Source organism: Balaenoptera physalus (genome assembly GCF_965194825.1).
Source record: "Balaenoptera physalus genome assembly, chromosome: 16".
NCBI lineage: Eukaryota > Metazoa > Chordata > Mammalia > Artiodactyla > Balaenopteridae > Balaenoptera > Balaenoptera physalus.
Window position 1 is genome coordinate 10,847,056 of NC_138898.1, and position 18,883 is coordinate 10,865,938.

Here is an 18,883-nt window from a genome sequence, read left to right on the forward strand (position 1 = left end):
GGAATCAATTCAACCCAAACCAGAAACCAACTCAAGCCCGATTCTACCCACTACACTCAGGAGGGTGTGAGACGGATACTGGGGCCTCCACACTCTTCAAAGGAAACCTCCTTGAAAAATCTCTTAACTGCTACTCTTCCAAAGCACGGATTCCCAGACCTGGCTGCATCTTGAAATCACCTGCGGATTTTTAACACTTAGAGATGCTGGGGACCCTCCCCCAGAGATTCTGATGCAATTGGTCTGAGCTGTGGCCCAGCTGACTCCAATGTGGTTCCCAGGCAAACCTGAGAACCACCGTTCTAAAGACGCAAGGGACCAAGGCTACAGCGTGAGCCTTCCCCTGATTCATGTATTTGCTACCAGTGGTCTCCTGTTTAAGACCGTTTATTCTATTTCTCTCCATTCAACAAACACGCACTTGCCGGACAGCCTAAGAACCCCCATCTCTACACCCAGAGACGCAACTTGTGTGTAGAAAACAATGTTACACGTGTAAGCTAATGCCCTGATGTCTCGCCGGTTCCCCAGGAGCAATGATGAGACGGTGGGCCTACACGGGTCACCCTGGTGGGGTCACCGCTGCAAACACTCCCAGTCCTGGTGCCAACAAAAGAAAAGCACAAACCTCATTGTCCAGGGCGCTCCCCCAGGTCTCCTCCCTCTCCTGCGCCTCGGGCGTGGCTCTCCCAGAAGAGCCTTGCTGGCGAAACGCTGAATGCTACATTTATGACGGAACTGCTCCCTGGAAGACCCAATGAGAAAGTCCTTCCGGTTGAGGGGCCGACCTCCAGCAGAGTCAGGCTTGCCTGGTTTGGTTCTCTGAGGGAATCATGTGATTATCCAGACCAAGTACACCTGCCCACTGCAGTCGGCTCCGTACTCCTTCCTCCACCTCAGCAGCCCAGGCAGCCAGCAAAGCACGCTCGCCAGAAGTCCCCACAAAGAAGGCAGAAATAAGCCTCAGACCACTGCCCTTCCCCAGCTGCTTGCAAGCCTAAAATGCACCCAGCTGGTGCTTACCGATAAGAATTTTGATGCTTTTAAATCTACAGCGAGCACACAGGCCTCACAGAGGAAATTCTGTGACAGCTGCTCCGAGTCAGAATTGCTTTGAATTCTTTCAAACCCAAAGATGGTTGTGCTCTTGACCATAAGACAAAGCGGGGGGCTTCCCTGGTGGCGCAGTGGTTAAGAATCCGCCTGCCAATGCAGGGGACACGGGTTCGAGCCCTGGTCCGGGAAGATCTCACATGCCACGGAGCAACTAAGCCCGTGCGCCACAACTACTGAGCCTGCGCTCTAGAGCCCGCGAGCCACAACTACTGAGCCTGCATGCTGCAACTACTGAAGCCCGCGCACCTAGAGCCCATGCTCCACAACAAAAGAAGCCACTGCAATGAGAAGCCCGCGCACCGCATGGAAGAGGAGCCCCCGCTCGCCACCAGAGAAAGCCCACGCACAGTGACGGAGACCCAACACGGCCAAAAATAAAAATAAATAAAATAAATAAATTTATTTTAAAAAAAAAAGACAAAGCAGGATTTTGCTTTAAGATGGGAAGGAAATGCCTTGATGTCTCCAGGTGCCTGGGTCAACAGGTCATCTCGAGAGAACTGGTAATCCTGGAACAAGACCCCTTTAGGGGTGTCTGCCTAGCTTCTAACCTCTTCTCTGAGAACTCTCCTTTCCACCCCAAGAAGGAGAGCTTTTATCATGAATGGATGTTGGATTTTGTCAAGTGCTTTTTTCTGCATCTCTTGAGATGAACCATGTGGGGTTTTTTACTTTTATTAATCCAAGTGTGTTGCACTGATTGATTTTAAGGTGTTAAACCAACCTTGCATTCCTAGGAGACAGCCCACTTGGTCATGGTGTGTAATCCTTTTTATATATTTCTGGATTCAGTCTGCCGCTATTTTGTTGAGGACTTCTGCAAATGCAAATACCTGTGGGGCCAGGCAGTAACGAAATCAGTGAGATAACTTAGATACAAGAGAGACCCGGAGAGCGCGGCCCTGCTAAAGGGACTCAGCTTTGGCTCGTTGTTGTCTTGCAAGAATATGAGCCCCATATTGCCTTGTTTTAGTTTTTGAAGAGAAGCTGGAAATCCAGTTCTTAATGTGAACTGTCCTGATTTTTAATTGCTGGCAACTGATTTTAATTGAATTTTTTGAATAGGGAAACACCAAAATATCAAAAGTTTAAAATAAAATGGGGGCTTCCCTGGTGGCGCAGTGGTTGAGAGTCTGCCTGCTAATGCAGGGGACACGGGTTCAAGCCCTGGTCTGGGAAGATCCCACATGCCACGGAGCAACTAGGCCTGTGAGCCACAACTACTGAGCCTGCGCGTCTGGAGCCTGTGCTCCGCAACAGGAGAGGCCCGCGCACCGCGATGAAGAGTGGCCCCCGCTTGCCGCAACTAGAGAAAGCCCTCGCACAGAAACGAAGACCCAACACAGCCAAAAATAAATAAATAAATAAATAAATTTTGAAAAAATAAATAAATAAATAAAATAAAATGGAAAGTCCGCTTCTCACCCACAACAGATATTCACCATTCTCAAATATTTGCTTATCCTCCCAGAGAACTTGAATGCTTTTCTTTCTCACACAGATGGTAGCATATCAGGTACCTTTTTTTTTTCCTCCACTTTGGCTTTTGTGATATCTCCATACCAAGTCATAAAGAACTCCGAATCCATTTTTACATCTTCATGGGATTCCACCCATTCACGCATGCATGGAGGTTCTGTAACTGAACCAATCCCTAACTGATGGATACTTAGGTTCTTTCCAATCTTTTGCTGTTTCAATGAGCAGTGAATAAACTTTTGCATTTATTGTTTCTCTTGTGTGTGTATATTGGGAGGCTAGACCCCTAGGGGCAGAATTGGGCCCTAGGGGTCTAAGGGTATATACATTTCTAATTTTGATAGGTACTGCCCATGGACCTCCATGAGAATCATGTCCCACCACCAATGTATGAGAATGCACATTTCTTCAAAATTTCACCAACAGTGTCATCAAAAACGTTTTATTTTTGCCTGCATAAGTGAAAACTAATTTCAATATTCTTTATACTTACAGATTGAGGTTGAGTATATTTTCATATCTTTAAAATGCCTTTTGCATTCTCTTTTCTGTGAAATACCTATTCATAACCTTTGCCATTTTTCTGGGGGTTTTCCTCTTATTTATTTGTAGGAGATATTTATATATTAGGGAGATTATCCCTTTGTAATACAAGCTGCAAATATATTTTCCCAGTTTGTCATTTGTCTTTTTTGGTCATTTGTCTTTTGAATTTGCTTAGGATTTTGTCGTTCTGTATTAAGATTTTTTTTTTTTCAGTTGAATTTTGTTTGTTTTTGCCATGCAGAGGATTTTAAATTTTTTAATATAATCCAATTCTTCATCTTTTATGGCTTCTGGATTTTTTTTATGACTCTCCAATGTTTCTGCCTCCTTATTCTATAAATTCATTTTACACATTTAACTCCTCCTTAATCCATTTGGAATTTTGGAACCGTTCCTGGTGTACAGAATGAGGTATGGAACTCACTTTATTTTTTCCAGATGGTTACCCAGTTGTCTCAACATGAAAACAATTTTAAAACAGTTCAGGGCAAACCATACAGTTCTGCCAACCTGTGGGCCACTGTCTTGAAACCTCTTGCTTTGAACAGACGTGAAGTTCACATCCACGGGGAAAGTGGGAATGATCGACCAAAGGGCCTTGCTCTTATGAAGACTTGCAATGGCCTATACCCTGGCGGCCCTGTCCAAAAACAGCCACCAATGAAAGAAAAAGAGAAAGAAAACGATCACCCTTTCGTAGGCTGCAAAGTGACCCTTGCCGTGGGCTTTGGGTCTGACCCTCTCAAGTCAGCACCAAGGCTTTCACTGACTTGCTAGGAGACACATCCGACACTTGCTCTGAAGGGGGACGCCCGTCAGGTCACCGGGCACCAGGACAGAGCACCAGAAGCTCAGAGGACTGAGGCCAGGAATTCCTGGCAGGCTCTGTGTCCTGGCTTTCCCTCCCCTTAAGTGTCTCCAAGTGTCCCTAAAAGTTCATTGTTTGGCACTGCAACTCCAGGAAACTTGGAAAGGACAATTCTAGCTCATTAGTCACCTTTTCCCCATAGATGTTGTCATACAACCTTACCCCTCCTCGCTGCCTTGTGGGGGGGGTGTCCCCAAAAGAGTCCCAGGACAGCAAAACCAGAGAGTGCGAGCCTGACTCTGGCAGCTCTCACTCTCCCGTAACTCGTTCTTACTCTGAAATGTAAGGCAGTTCCTAAGCCACTCACTGCTGAGGCTCTTGGATGCCACGAGCCAACTGAGAAACGCAGGACAGTGGGCCTTTCCCCCACCCAGCCCGATCGCCATCACAGCCACCTGTTACCCAGTGCCCATCGCCGGGCCCTGACACAGGTCATTGCATTTCCTCCTCAGTACACCCCAACAGGCAGGTGCCATTATTCTCTGTATCTTACTGTGGAAGATCTTACTGAGGCTGGTCTCAGAGAAGGTAAGCAACTAACCCAGGGCCACACAGCTGAGATGTGCAGGAGATGATGGCGCCACCCAGGCAGGCTGACCTCTCAGCCTATAAGCTCTTAGTCACGGTCCTGTGGTCTCTATTTTAGGACACCTCCGTTGCTGTGGCTTAATCCTGTGACATCCCGTTCACCTCTCCCGGACCTTTGGTTCGGCCTCTGGAAGGAGAAAGAAGCCTGGACGTCTTCAGCAATCAACATACACCCGGTTTTCCAGAAATTGGTGTCCTCACCACTTGTCTGAAAAAGGAACATTCCATTGAATCTCTGCTCTCCCTGAGCAGACCAGGGCACGGGAAAGATCTAAGCTTCCTTCGTTAAAAACAGTCCCTATCAATACAACACGGCCGTGACAATGAACGGTCAGCAGCCACTGGGATGCCGCCACAGGCTCAGTGTTCGCCGGGGGAGCCAGGCATAAAGCCGACACGCTGAGTGTACACACGCCACTCCGCCTCCAGTTACAAGGTACAGAAGCCGGCAACACCAGCACCGTCCGCGCTGTGAGATGTCAGGGTAGTGTTAGCTTGGATGGGGGTGGGGCACTGGCTGGAAGGGAGAACGAGGGGGCTTCTGGGTGCTGATGATGCTTGTGTGTTTCTAGATCAGGGTGAGGGTTAAGCAGATGTGTTCAGTGTGTGAAAATTCAGCGACCCATACACTTAGGTGCACCTTTCCATATGAAGTAACTTTTACTTCAATAATTTAAAATAACATCCTGACATTTTTAAATAAAAAATTATGTTTACAACAATTATCTCCGCAAAACGCTGGCTGTACTTGAAACAAGGGGTTCACTTATATCTTTTAGTTCAAAAAATTGTCCTAAGGGACTGCCCTGGTGGTGCAGTGGTTAAGAATCTGCCTGCCAATGCAGGGGACACGGGTTTGAGCCCTGGTCCGGGAAGATCCCACATGCCGCGGAGCACCTAAGCCCGTGCGCCACAACTATTGAGCTTGTGCTCTAGAGCCCGCGAGCCACAACTACTGAGCCCGCGTGCTGCAACTACTGAGCCCACGCGCCTAGAGCCCGTGCTCTGCAACAAGAGAAGCCACCGCAATGAGAAGCCCGCGCACCGCATGGAAGAGGAGCCCCCGCTCGCCGCAACTAGAGAAAGCCCACGCGCAACAACGAAGACCCAACGCAGCCAAAAATAAATAAAATTTTTAAAAAATTGTTCCAAAATTGTCAAGACTCAACTCTTTTTTTGCTTTGCTACCACTATCTCACTTGATTCATGATGTCAGATTTCCTTGAAATTCAAACGCTGGTCTGCAATACAGGGGTGTGTGTGTGTGTGTGTGTGTGTGTGTGTGTGTGTGTGTGTGTGTGTGTGTGTGTGTGTGTGTGTGTGTGTGTGTGTGTGTGTGTGTGTGTGTGTGTGTGTGTGTGTGTGTGTGTGTGTGTGTGTGTGTGTGTGTGTGTGTGTGTGTGTGTGTGTGTGTGTGTGTGTGTGTTCTTGGCTCTGGGAGGGATTCCACAAACTAGAAATCTCCATCACGAAGTGACGAATCAGAGCAGGAAACTCATCCACATGAGAAGAAATTAAAGCAAACACACCTTGGAAGACTCCAGGAAATCTGAATGATCTCTGCATTCTGCTGGGAATCTGAAGGCCAGAGCCGACCCTCCCCTCAGGCGAGGGGCTTCCTAATAAGCAGATTCTGAGGATCAGGCCTGAGCCAGGGGCAGGAGCGCCCATCAAGGAAACATTTACCTCCGGGCGACCTGGACACCTTTATTGAGACGGTTCACAGGGCCAGTGGGCACTGGGGTTCACACAAACCGGCCGACACGCGTGGACCTGGAGCCACGCACCCTGGGGGCACCGCGTGAGCCCCTCACAACTCCCGTGCAAAGCCCTTCCAAGGCAAAGGGAAATCCAAGGCCCCACAGCCCGTCCCCCGGGGTGACCACCTCGTCCAGAACACCAGGCAGGACAAACGCCGGTGGAGAAGGCCTTCTCCAGCTCATCTCTGAGGCACTGCCCACCTGTGGGTTCTAAATGCTTCTCCAAACCCTGTGGGCCCACGTGAAGCAAGGGGGGAAATTCAGAAAACGCATCCACAACAATAAAACAAAACAAAACAAAACAAACAATCTGCTCGGCACACAGATGTCACTTCCCGACGTCCCTGATGGCAGGACCGCGGGGCTCACAGCCTTTGGCAGCTGGGGGCTCGGCGCGTTGCCTCCCCGGCGTCCACAGGAAAATAGTCCTCGGTTCTGTACAACGCGGGCAGCTCGAAGGTCGGGGCCGCCGGCGTCCACAGCTTCTGGAATGACAGAAAACCAGGTGCCCCATCAGCCTCGTGAAGCCACTTGTTCTGAGACCCAAGAACTCCAGTTGCAGGAGTTCATCCTGCAGGGAGAATAGTCCAGGTGACCAAAGACTCCATGATTCTTTGGTGACACTGCCTGTGACAGCCAAAGCCGGCCCATTTGAAACTTGATGGGGAGCTAGGTCGGCAGGGTTGGTCCGTGTCCACGGAGCCCTCCGCAGCATTAGAGAGAACCGGGCTCTGAGGGGGGATGACTGAGAAAGCCAGGTGTACCTCACGCCACCGCGTGCCAGGAAGGGCCGCGAGCCGAGAGAGCGCCGCGGGCCAGGCCCTGGGAAAGCTGGGGTCGGGCCGCTGCTTCTTTGAAAGTGCACGCATCTGTGCTGCCTGAAGGCTGGGCCATATGCATGTGTTACTTTTTTTTTTTAAATTGAACCATTTTAAGAAGTGCTTACTTATTTCTGGTGTGGATTTTTGTTGCAGGGAGGTTAGGGAGGGGAGATTTTACATCAAGCAACCCTCCCCAAGCTCTAGTAACCCAGGGTTACACAGGCATCTCGAGGTCAAACCAGTTTTACAGAGGACTGCCTCAAACAGTGCTTCTCAAATGTGACTGCACAGGGAACCTCCTGGGAGAGTTATGGAATGCTTATGCCCAGGCTCCGCCCCCAGAGTCTGATGTCGTTGGTCTGGGGTGAGGCCTGGGCATCGGGGTATTTCAAAGCTCTCAGGTGATTCTCACGTAGAGCCAGGGCCGATCCCAATAACTGTGACCTGCTCAGAGGAGGGAGGGTCTGCTAGGCTCCGGGGCGGACCAGCAGGGAGATGGGCAGGGGTGTGGGGCTCCAGGGGTGCAGAGGGCGGAGGGCTCTGCACGTCTCCACCTGGGGTCCCTCTCACCACCCTTCCCGCCCTCCCCCCGCAGCTCCGTCTACTGTTTGATCTCCAGGCCACCTCTGCCCACTCAGCCCAGAGCTAGCTCTGCCCCAGCCTTCAGCTGCAGTCACAGGTGCCAGCGCACAGGTGTGTGGCTCTAGCCCGTAGTTAATAACAGCTCCCCCAAAGCCCAGCCCGTCCACGAGCTCTGCGCTGCACTGGGTGTGTACTTACCCACCCCCATGCTTGTTCCCCACAGTGACACCGTGACCATCCCCCACTTCGTGGGTGGTTGGGGGAGACCACGCTCCGGGAGGTGGCTTACCCACCTCCCACCTGTCCGAGCATCTGTCCACTCAACCACTACCTCACTGAGTGCCCAGGGCCGGCTGAGGGCACAGCTGTGAACTAGACGCATCCCCAGCCATCATGGGGCTCCCTGTCTATCTGGAGACAAAGGAACCAATAGGAAAACACCACCAACGTGCAATGAGGCACCAAGGCCCTTGGAACCCAGAAGAGGCCCATCTCATCCTGGAGGGATCAGGAGGTACCCAGAGGCTAAGCACCTAGGACCCCAGCCCCCCGGCCGGAGGGGCTGCGTGGAGGGGTAGCGGGAGGTGCAGTGGTCCAGGCTGCGGACGCCCTGTGCGCAGCGCTGAGTGGTGTGCTGGGCCGCGGGCACTGAAGCAGCTCAGTCTGGAGTCGGGCCGGGTCAGAGTGTAGACAGGGATGACGCTGCAAAGCAGGGCCAGATGATGTGGGCTCCTGGAGGCTGAGCTAAGAACTTTATCCTAAGAGACCAGGGACAGAGAGAGAGGGAGAGAGAGAGAGAAAGTGTGTATATGTGTGTGTGTGTGTGTGTGTGATAAGTGTTTTAGAAAGAGCAGAGACTAGACTGTAGGGGAAACAGGGGACCAGAGTGGAAGCTGTTGCAGGTAGGCATTCCTTAAAGGTGAGAGTGGCTGGATTTGGGGTGAGAGTGAACAGATTCTAATGTCTGAGCCCCGAAGCCCTGAACTACCCCACCCCCCAGCCCACCCTCTGCTGCAGAAGGAAACCACCAAAGGGCTTCAGATAAGGTGGACCGCACTCGGGTGTCTGGGGACCGCTTACCTCCCTGAGTCTCCACCCACATCTGGAAAGCCAGGACGAACAATTCACCTTGGCCAAGGGTCTGCTTCACAAAAGGGCACAGGGAACATTCAACCAGTCAACCCCGGGTCAGCCACTCTTGGCTCAGCCCGCTTGGGGGATACTTGGGACGTGTTTGTCCCCCCTTCTCCCTGCACCTTCCCGGGGCTGCCACCCACCCCTGTGGGCTGGACTTGAGTCCTCTGACAGCGCCGTGACCAAAACACAACGGGGAAATGAGCCCCAAGATGCATTTCACAGCCTGAGGGATGCAGTCTGTGGATAAGCCATCGTTTTAGAATATCATCACCCCGTTCCTCCTGAGAACTGGCCGTTGTAGTATCTAGAAAATGCAACATTCAAGTAATGACAGTTCAAAGACCAGCTCACTTGTCCTGACACATGGCCTGGGGGCCAAAGTGCACTTGGTGATCCTGAAAAGACAGGTTCCTTTCTCTCCTGATCTCAGGACCCAGGCAAGGCCTCATGGGCCCCAAGGGTGAGTGGCCAGGCCGGGCCAGAGCTGATGTCCCTCTCCTGGAGATCCTGGGCCTCTGGACACCCTGTTCTTTCTCAAATGGTTCTGCCAACAGGGATGGGGCTTCTGCCTCCTCCCTGAAGGAGACAGTCTTCCAAAAAAGGAGAAAATCAATATAATTATGAAGGAACCAAGGAGAAGTAATCCTAAGAGACTCCTTAGCAGCTTTAGATATAATCGTATCTTGAGTTCCAGCGAGATCTAATGCAAGCAGTGGTGGCATCTTTGCTGGTGATGGAGTGGAAACGTCCTTCCTGCACTCAGAAAGCAAGGAGAAGGGGGGCGCAGGGAGGGGTGAGCCTCCTGCCAGCGCCCAGCCAGGCGGCACCGTGGATTATTAGACAGCGGCTGCGCGTGCTCACCGGGACCCCACAGGGGCTCACGAGAATGAGCCATTCCAAACAAGCTTGCTTCCCTTTTCAAAGGGGCCCCCAGCCGGGAAGGTGGCGAGGAAGGCCGTGGAGGCTGGTGCAGCTCTATGCTGGCCCTGGACCAAGCCCCTGCCAACATCTTGGGGCACGTGGAAAATTTGTGGGAAAGTGACACAGCTCATTGGAGATCTGGGCCTGCAGTCAGCCAGGAAGGGGGCCCTGAGCTGAGCCAGGGGGCTCCGAATGTGGCCACTTCAGCCCCAAATGCTGCTCTTGGAGAGCGGGTGGGCATGGGAAGGGCGTGGGATGTTATTTTGGCCTGTGCAGCCTCCACGTCCCATTCTGGTATCAGCATCTTGACCGTCTCGTGGGATCACTGCTGCCAGCTCCCCAGCGGAGCTGCTCTGCCCACCTCCACAGCTGAAGGATGAGTGAGAGGAGGCCTGACCCACCTGGGCCGTGATTGGTCCAGGAGTGAGCAGGTGACCCCAGCTCACCCAATGAGAAGCAGCCTTGGGACTCTGGCTCTTGGGACAGGGCTGCTTCCTGCCCCCGTCCCCCCTTCCCAGGTTCCAGTGAGGACGCGCCGTGAGCCTGACAGTCACTTCTGTTACACTGAGGGGCCTGCCTGAGAGTGAAGTCAACACAAGGAAGCCGAGTTGGGGGTGAAGCAACACAGAGTCCTGACAGTATCATTTGAGCACCTGAATCAAATTTTGCCTGAGGTTAGTGTCACCTTGGGACCTTTCCTGTTCATGAGACCACGGGATTCTCTTCTTTGCTTAAGCCAAGGTGACCTGGGCTGTTGTCACTTGCAACCAAGCCTCCTGCCTAAAGCAAAGAATAAATCCACAGTAGTGCGGACAAGCTCTTGGAAACCAGTGGCGGAATCAGCAGGTGAGGGCTGGCGTGTGAGGTTAAATACAGCCAGAGGTTCCAGATGTCGTCAGGGTGAGCAGGCCCCAGTCGCAGGCACCCCAGGACGCCAAGGAAACCCAGCCCTTTCACACCCATTTTCTCTTGGATTCTGAGGATGACCTGCAACAGGAGGAGTGGTCCCCATCTCAGAGGTCACAGGGGTCAGGGAACCACAGAGCCGGGGTCCGCTCAGGCCTCTCTGGCTCCAGGTCCAGCCCCTGCCCATCGCCCTGCTGGGCTCCTGCCTCGAACCCAAATCCTGGAGAATCTCAGAAGGGACTTCAGAGAGCTCCCCCTTCCACCCCTCACCTGCAGCTGGTACTGAGATTCTTCTCCAGGGGCGGCCAGGTAAGCCAGGAGGACCGTCCAACTCCCTGGCGGCGCTTGCTCCAGGCTCCCACCCTCGCCTGCAGGCGGGAAGGTTCCACCAGCGGGGACTGGATGGGAGGCACAGAAACCTGACACCACAGGTCCAGGGCTCTGCCGCCCTCCCTCCCAGTCCCCCACCCCCCCCCCACCAGCCAGAGCTCCCAGCTGGAGGAGGGCCTCTGGAGCTGGGGTGCAGGGCCTGGCGTGCTCTCCTGGGTCTACACAGCCCCCCACATCTTCCTCACTTCCACCCAGGACCCCCGAGTTCCCAAACCTGCAGCCCACACACCAGATGCATGTGTGTGCTTGGTCGGCTGCATGATTTTTAAAAACTGGAATTAACTGCAAACATGTAAAAAGTCAGGAGATTTCTCAGGAAAACCAGACTGCCAGCTAGCTGCCCTTGGAAAATCAGATGATCTGGAAGCTCCCGGTGGCTGGGCAGAGGAGCCGCGGGTGCCCCCCTGTGCGCCCCAGGGCCCACGGGGCCACGTCACCTTTCTGGAACCTGCTGCTTCCGGTGGTGGATGCCTCGGGGTTGGCCCTCTGGGCTGTCTGCACCACCAAGCAGCTCCTTTCCTGACAAAGCCCCCAGATGGCTGCTGAAGCACGTGGCAAGGGGGAGCCTCGGGCCAGCCTGGCTTCAGGGCCTCTCCTCTGAAGCCCCCCAGTTGGATCACTGTCTGCTGAAGCCCAGCCCACCCGCCTCAGGGCCTGTGCCATCTGCCCTCTCCTGCTCCCAGAAATCCCCCACAGCCCCTCGTGAGTCCTAGCCCGCCTCGTATCTCCCTCTTGGAAGCCCCAGCTGCATATTCCGGATCCTGGACTGCTTTCTTTCTTTTTTTTTCCTTAATTTTACTTATTTATTTTTATACAGCAGGTTCTTATTAGTTATCTATTTTATACATATTAGTGTATATATGTCAATCCCAATCTCCCTGAACTGCTTTCTGTTCAGGCCAGGGTCAGCACACTTGTTCTGCAAAGGGCCAGATGGTAAATATTTGTAAGCCCCATAGTCTCTGTCACAGCTACTCAGCTCTGCCCTCCCAGCACCAAAGCAGCCATAGGCAACGTGTAAAGTAATGGCATGGCTGCGTGCCAATAAAACTTTATTTACAAAGATGGGGGCAGGCCAGACTTGGTTTTTTCAGTTTGCCCCAGAATTAACTCTACTTCCTAAATAGAACAGGAATGACAAACCCATCTCTGTATCTCCCATGCAAGTGGGCACTAAGTGACAGGTCACCAGACATAGGCTGCAGGATTTAGGACCTGGCCCACCTTGCTGACTGTCCCCAGGCCGGAGTGTTACTTGGTTGGCTGCTCTTGGGTCATCACTGCAACTCCAGCCTGTCCTGGCTCACTAAGCATCCTCCACCTCAAAAGAAAGGCCACACCGCTGTCCCACGTGTGGCCCAGGTTCTGAGGTTCCAAAGTGTGGGTCATCCTCTGGGAGGCTGAGGCCTCAGGCTGACCATGGGTGGAAGCTCAGATAGCCAGAGACTCACCCTCATCCCCCAGGTTACCAGGCACCTCCAGCCCCAGGGGACTTGGGAGAGGCCCATCCTACTGGGAAAACAACAACTACACTTCTTGTGGCCCAGGTTACACACATTATCTCTAACCCTCACAGCACTCCTTCAAGACAGAGGTTTCTCATCCTCTTGAGCCTCACTTTCCTCTCTGTAAAATGAGGATAATACCGTCGACTTCATGGAGTCCTGCCTGGAGCACAGCAGTGATGCTGGAGGTGCTGCATCCACCTTGGGACCATGAGGACAGAAGCCACCGGCTAAGGATGGTAGGGCAGTAGCCAGGAGAATCAACTGGCCACTCAGGACTTCTTGTCACATGAGGGAAAAACACAAACCCTATTTGGTTAAACCACTTTAGTCAGGTTTCTGTTATGCCACCGAACACAGCCTGATGGACACATGCTATTACTCTCACCATCACTCCAGTTAACAGCAAGTTGCCCAAGGTGGCACAGGTAGTAAATGGGTGGAGCCAGGACTCAGCCCAGGTTGTCTGTATGATGAAATGGAATGATCACCAAAAAAGTGAAAACTTGTAGATATCAAAATAGTTCCAAAAGGTAAAATGGAATTCCAAATAATTGACGTATGCATTGCCCCCTCCAGGAGCTCCACTCCCCTTGAGTGGGCGCTGCGCGTGGTGACTTGCTTCCACAAAGTAGAGTAGGGAGGCGGGGGTGGAGGCGGGAGTAACAGCCTGGTGGAGACACCTGGCAAACACTGCCTCGGCCAGAGGGTCATGGTCAACATCATCAGCGCTACGTCATGTTGACAGCATGTCCCCTGGATCTGATGTGATGAGAAGGGCACTTCACCTCTGTGGTCTTCCTCCCCCAAACCCATAACCCCAGTCTAACCACGAGAAAAACATCAGATCAGCCCTAATTGAGGGACAGTGTACAAAATACCTAACCAATAATCCTCAAAACTGTCAAGGTCATCAAAAACAAGGAGAGTTTGAGAAGCCGTCATAAACCAGAGGTGGCTAAGGAGACCTGACGACTAAATATAATAGGGAACAGAAAAGGACATTAGGGGAAAACTAGTGAAATCCGAATAAACTGCAGAGGTTAGTTAATAGCCGTGTACCAAAGTGGGTCCTTTAGCTGTGACAACGTACCACAGTAAAACAAGATGTTAACAATACAGAAAACTGGGTGAGGGATATATGGGAACTCTCTGTATTATCATAGCAACTTGTCTCTAATTATAAAATAAAAAATTCTATTGGGTGGCAGAGGGGTGGGGGGAAGCAGACAGAGAAGAAACATCTCCGTCCATCAGCACAGACCAAGCCCCCGGCCTCTCTCACTTCAACCACAGTGACTGAGTAGTGAGCACTTCTTGAGTGCCCAGCCCGTTGGTGGGCCCTGCAGGCTCACAGCCCATTCATGCCCACAGCCGCTGAGAGAGGCAGATGTCCCTACTCCCATTTTCCAGAAGGGGAAACTGAGGCTCAGAGAGACACTTGCCCAAGATCACCCAACTGGGAGCTGGCAGAGCTGAATTCAAACCCAGGCCCGCCCTGCCCCAGCACTGAGCCAGGACACAGGTGGCCCTGGGGCTGAGTGGGGCTGGGGGCTGAGCTCTCGCCCAGGACCTGGGATGTCCCTCCAGCGTCTGCTTGCCAACCTTGGGACCCTCGGGAGCGCCCCCTTTAGCCTATTCAGAGATCACAAACGGGCAGCCTTTGGGTAGCGTCTGGCCCGCGGGCATGACTGGATGGGCTTATGCAAATTTAAAAACCAGTTACCTGCCAACATGGAAGAACCAGGATGGTTCAAATAAACATCAAGTTCCTGTTTCTCTTGAACAGTGTAGCTACCTGGCCGCACTGGGCCCATATTCCTGCGGGGTGCGTCCAGCTGGCCCCTCTCCACAGGGCACGTGCTGTCAGGCTTGCCACTGTCCCCGCCAGGCCTGACTCACTTGTCCGCAGGACCTGCCGAGCCCCGCGGGCATCTGAGCTGGCAGCGGCTCCAGGCTCACGTCGCCGTGGGGCTGTCGAGGAGCTGGGTGCCCCGCATCCGAGGCCCAGGCCCCCTGGGGTGGGGACAGCCAGCCTGGGCCGCTGCCGAGACCAGCAGCTGCTGCCCTATACCCGAGGTCCCCTCCAGTGCACTCCAGGGCCCGGGAGGCAGCTATGGCAATGGGGCCGTTTTGTGGAGGGGAAAGCTGGCTCGGAGGGGACAGCGTAGGCCGTGTGCCCAGGGTCACACGGAGTCAAGCGGGCTCCTCTGAGCTCCTGGCACCGGCCCCCACCTCAGCCAGCCAGCACGGCCTTCACCGCGGGTCCCGGCCTCCCTCCTCGGTCCCCCTCACAGGCTCTCTGCGCCTCAGACCACGCCTGCCTGCCCTGCCTGCAGTGTCTGTGTCTGCTCCAGGGCCCCCAGGCTTCCACCCTGACAGCTGGGAGCAGAGCCCCTCCCACTTCTCTTAAGCAGCCCTGCATGCCCGCTCCCGCCCGTAGGGCTGGGCTGGCCGGCCTCACGGTGGCTGCACGGGAGCTGCCCTCCCGCCCCTGCCTCCGCCGGCCCGGTCACCTCGGCTGCCTGCCGGTGGCAGCGGGAGGCTGCTGCAGCCCTGGCGACAGGAACAGGGCTGGGGGCTCCCAGATGGGGCAGCCCCTACCCAGGGGGACCCCAGCAGCAGGGACAAGCTAGTGTAATCTTGTTAGAGGCGGTGCTGACCCCGGCAGCAGCCCTAGACGGCTTCCAGGTCCCCGTGGATTTGGCTTTCAGCTGGAGGAAAAGCTTTAACACGGAAACCAGCAGAGAAGGAGCCCCAGAAGTTCTGCCAAGATACTGGCTACTAAATTCAAACTCATGTGGGGTCTAGGAGGAAAGACAGGACACCAGGTAGGCAGAGTCATGGCACAGCCCCCTCCAGAACTAGGTCTCTGACCCAGAGTCTGATCTCTCCAACCTTGGCCCCTCTGCCCACCACCCGGGCCCTCTGCCCTCCCAGCACCATCTCCTGGAGGAGGGAGGTGTCTGACCTGGGCTTTGCTTCTCATCACCCGGCCACTGAGTGTAACTGTCTAATTACCATGCACTTATATGTATATCGGGCACCTGCTACATTCCAGAGACTCAAATCTGAAGATCACAAAGGCTCTTTACAGATGAGGAAACTGAGGCTTTCAGTGGTCAGGTGACTCACTGTGGGTCCACCCACTAACTGGAACCTCAATCAACCCAGGTTGCCCAAACCGGAAAGCTGGGGGCCACCCAACTTCCCACGACACATCCAGCCCATCCTCAATCCCCTCTGCTAATTCTTCCCCAATCCCTCTCCCCATTGCCACTGCCATCCCGTCTCCCAGCCTCTGCTCTTGCCCTCAACTCATTCTCCACATGGCAGCCTGAGGGGCCGTCTTAAAAAACAAGTCTGATCCTCCAGCAAGTCCCGCACTGTAGTTAGAATAAAATCCAGCTCCTCAACGAGGCCTTCAGGCCCTGCCACCGTGGTCCCCAACGCGTGAGCAGTCCTCAGGCGTGTGCTGCTTGGCTTCCACTGGGCTAAGTTTCCTCGTACTGTTGTCTGTTTGGTTGCTGGTGTCCTCATATTTTTGAATGAAATGCCATTTCTCTTTAAAAAAAGGATTTCAAGCTTCCCTTTAAAAAAAATCCCAAGCTCTGGGCCACTGGACCGTGATGGGCAGCCGGCGCTGAGCAGTGGCCCCTCCTTTCCAGGAGATGCGTGCTCTCGCCCGCGTGGTCCGCCGGCCACATCGCTGTGGCCACCTGTCTGCCAGCTGTCTGCCACCTTGGAGCTGGGGGGGGGTTTGACCCCAGATCCACATGATCCAGCCTGACTCTCTAAACTCCGTCTGTCACCTCCCATCACTCACAACCCTCCAGCCTGGGGCCTTCTTTCTGCTCCTGGATCTCACCAGGGTCTGCTTGACGGGAGACCTTTGCACCTGCTGTCCCCCCAAGGCCTTTCCACAAGGTCTTCCTCTGCTGGTTCCTTCCTTCCTTCAGACTCTCCTAAGGGATGCCCAGTTTCATCTGTGTCACCTTCCCTCCTTCACGGCAGCACTGTGGAGCCTAGCCTGTTTACCTCTCTCCTCGGTTACCACCCGGCTCCCCACCAGGCCGAGCTCCATCGGGACGGGCACCGAGCCAGTCGTTAGGGCCACGGCCCCAGCAGCAGCTGGAGCCTGGCGCACAGGAGACACTCAGGCAACGGGAAGCGGATGAATCTTCTCACCACCCCAGGCAGAGCAGGAAGGGCCTGGGGGTTGGCCTTTCGCCAAGTCAGGGCCCCGGAGCCTGAGAACAACAATGACAATCACGTCTCTGGAGGAGGACGCCTGGTCGGCCCCATTCTGGAGTCTCGGGGTGGCTCAAGGCTGGTGACCCCACCCTGGCCAGGTCTGTGACCCACATTAAAAATAGAGCACACGTAGGGGCTTCCCTGGTGGTCCAGTGGGTGAGACTCTGTGCTCCCAGTGCAGGGGGCCCGGGTTCGATCCCTGGTCAGGGAACTGGATCCCGCATGCACGCCGCAACGAAGATCCCGTGTGCCGCGACAGAGACCCGACGCAGCCTAAATAAATAATCATTAAAAATATATAAATAAATAAAAAGCACACAGGGGACTTCCCTGGCGGTCCAGTGGTTAGAACTCTGCGCTTCCACTGCAGGGGCACAGGTTCGATCCCTGGTCAGGGAGCTAAGATCCCGCATGCCGTGTGGCGTGGCCTAAATAAATCAATAAAGCACACAGTAAAGGCAATGCACTGCCCTGGAGGGGAGCCTGGAACAGACAACAGACGAGGAAGAAAAATCTGGTAACATCCAAAGCCTGGTGTTCAGTGAATGGTACTGGACCAATGCGAGGTCTTGGTCTTGACAGCTCTCTGAGGTGACGCGAAATGACACTAAGACCCCATGCGATGAAATAAATAAATAAATATTTTTAAAATAATAATAATAAATAAATAAGAAAATAAAGCTCATCCCCGGCAGCATATGTGAAGCACTGAAGGGAACAACACAGATAATGAGCTATTAAATAATAATAATACTAATGTCGCTGATAATAATAATAATAATGGCAGCTAAACCTTACATTATCTCAATCACTGTTCATGACAATCCTATGCAGAGGATAGGACTGTAAATCCCATTTTACAGATGTGGAGACTAAGACGCAGCAAGCTTAAGATCCACTCAAAGCATGACACCTGCAAGTGACGGGCAGGGCCGGCCTCATGGCTTGGTCTGATGCTCTGCTGTCACCGTCTTGAAATTCTTAGTAAGTTCTGACAAAGGGGCCCCACATTTTCATTTTGCACTGCACCGGCCAATTCTATAGCGGGTCGTGGTGACAGAGGTGGATTCCACACTGGGAACTGTGTTCTCCATCCTCAGAAAGGTCACTCAGGATCAGCTCTGTGCACAGCATGGAGCCAGCGCTCCTGGCTAAGAAGACATCATGGGGCAAAGGGTGGCCGCAGGATCAATGGCAGAGTTTGGGGGACATCAGTGGATGGATTTGGCTGGGACTGTCATAGTCTTGGCTTAGAACAGGGAAAGGAAGATCCTTTTCCAGGCCAGGGCAACAAAGCAGCTGCCCACGCCCAGCGGCATGCTCAGCCGGGCGGCCTCCCTGTCAGACGGAGATTCTCCACGTTCACGTCCGCGAGCCCACACCAACATCTGGCCAGGGCCCAGCAGCTGGCGACTGTCACACCAGAGCCGTACATTTCTCACTCTGATGCCGATCATCAATAGAATCCTCAAGGTTTTGTTGGCTGACCGCGAAGGTGGTTGACTCCACAAAAGAATGTTAGAAATAGCACCAATCAGCTCGGGGAAGCAGAAAGCAAACACAGACACAACTGACCGTTCTGTCGGGATCCCAAACGTGGGCAGCTGTTCTCCATTAAATAAACAAGCCAACAGGGCAAAAACAGAGGCATCCACCAGGACCAGCAGGCGTTCAGAAACCACCCACGGGCCCACCTCTCGCCCCTGCCCAGAAAGACGCTTCGCCCAGGACTGCAGGAACCTGCTTCTGGGGCAACGCCCGGACTGTCACCTGGGCCCCTTCTCTCCCACTCCAGGCATCTGGGCGGCCTCAGGAGCCTCTTCCCAATCCACCCTTGACTCAGACACCGGTGCCCTCAGAGCTCCAGCCTGGTTTCAGCCCCAGCCTGTCCTTTGCCACCGGGTGGCCTGCGAGCCTCGGACGGTTACCGTCACTGCACCAATCCCATCTCTGCAGCCCCAGGGGCCCGGGCACTGATCTCACGAAGCCCCTTCACAGAAACTCACCTCA

At 53.7% G+C, this 18,883-nt stretch overlaps 1 protein-coding gene across 4 annotated transcripts in view; it reads right to left on the reverse strand.

Annotated features, from left to right (window-relative positions):
* Positions 1-6,285: 6,285 nt before the first annotated feature.
* BCAS4 (breast carcinoma amplified sequence 4) overlaps positions 6,286-18,883 on the reverse strand; it is a 59,918-nt gene continuing 47,320 nt past the window's right edge. For 3 of the 4 annotated variants that reach the window (XM_082431763.1, XM_082431760.1, XM_082431762.1), the window contains one exon: positions 6,286-6,842. In XM_082431763.1, the coding sequence (XP_082287889.1) occupies positions 6,723-6,842 (120 nt within the window). In that variant the 3' untranslated portion in view covers positions 6,286-6,722. The remainder of the gene's footprint in view (positions 6,843-18,883) is intronic. The other variant, XM_082431761.1, reaches the window with a different exon arrangement.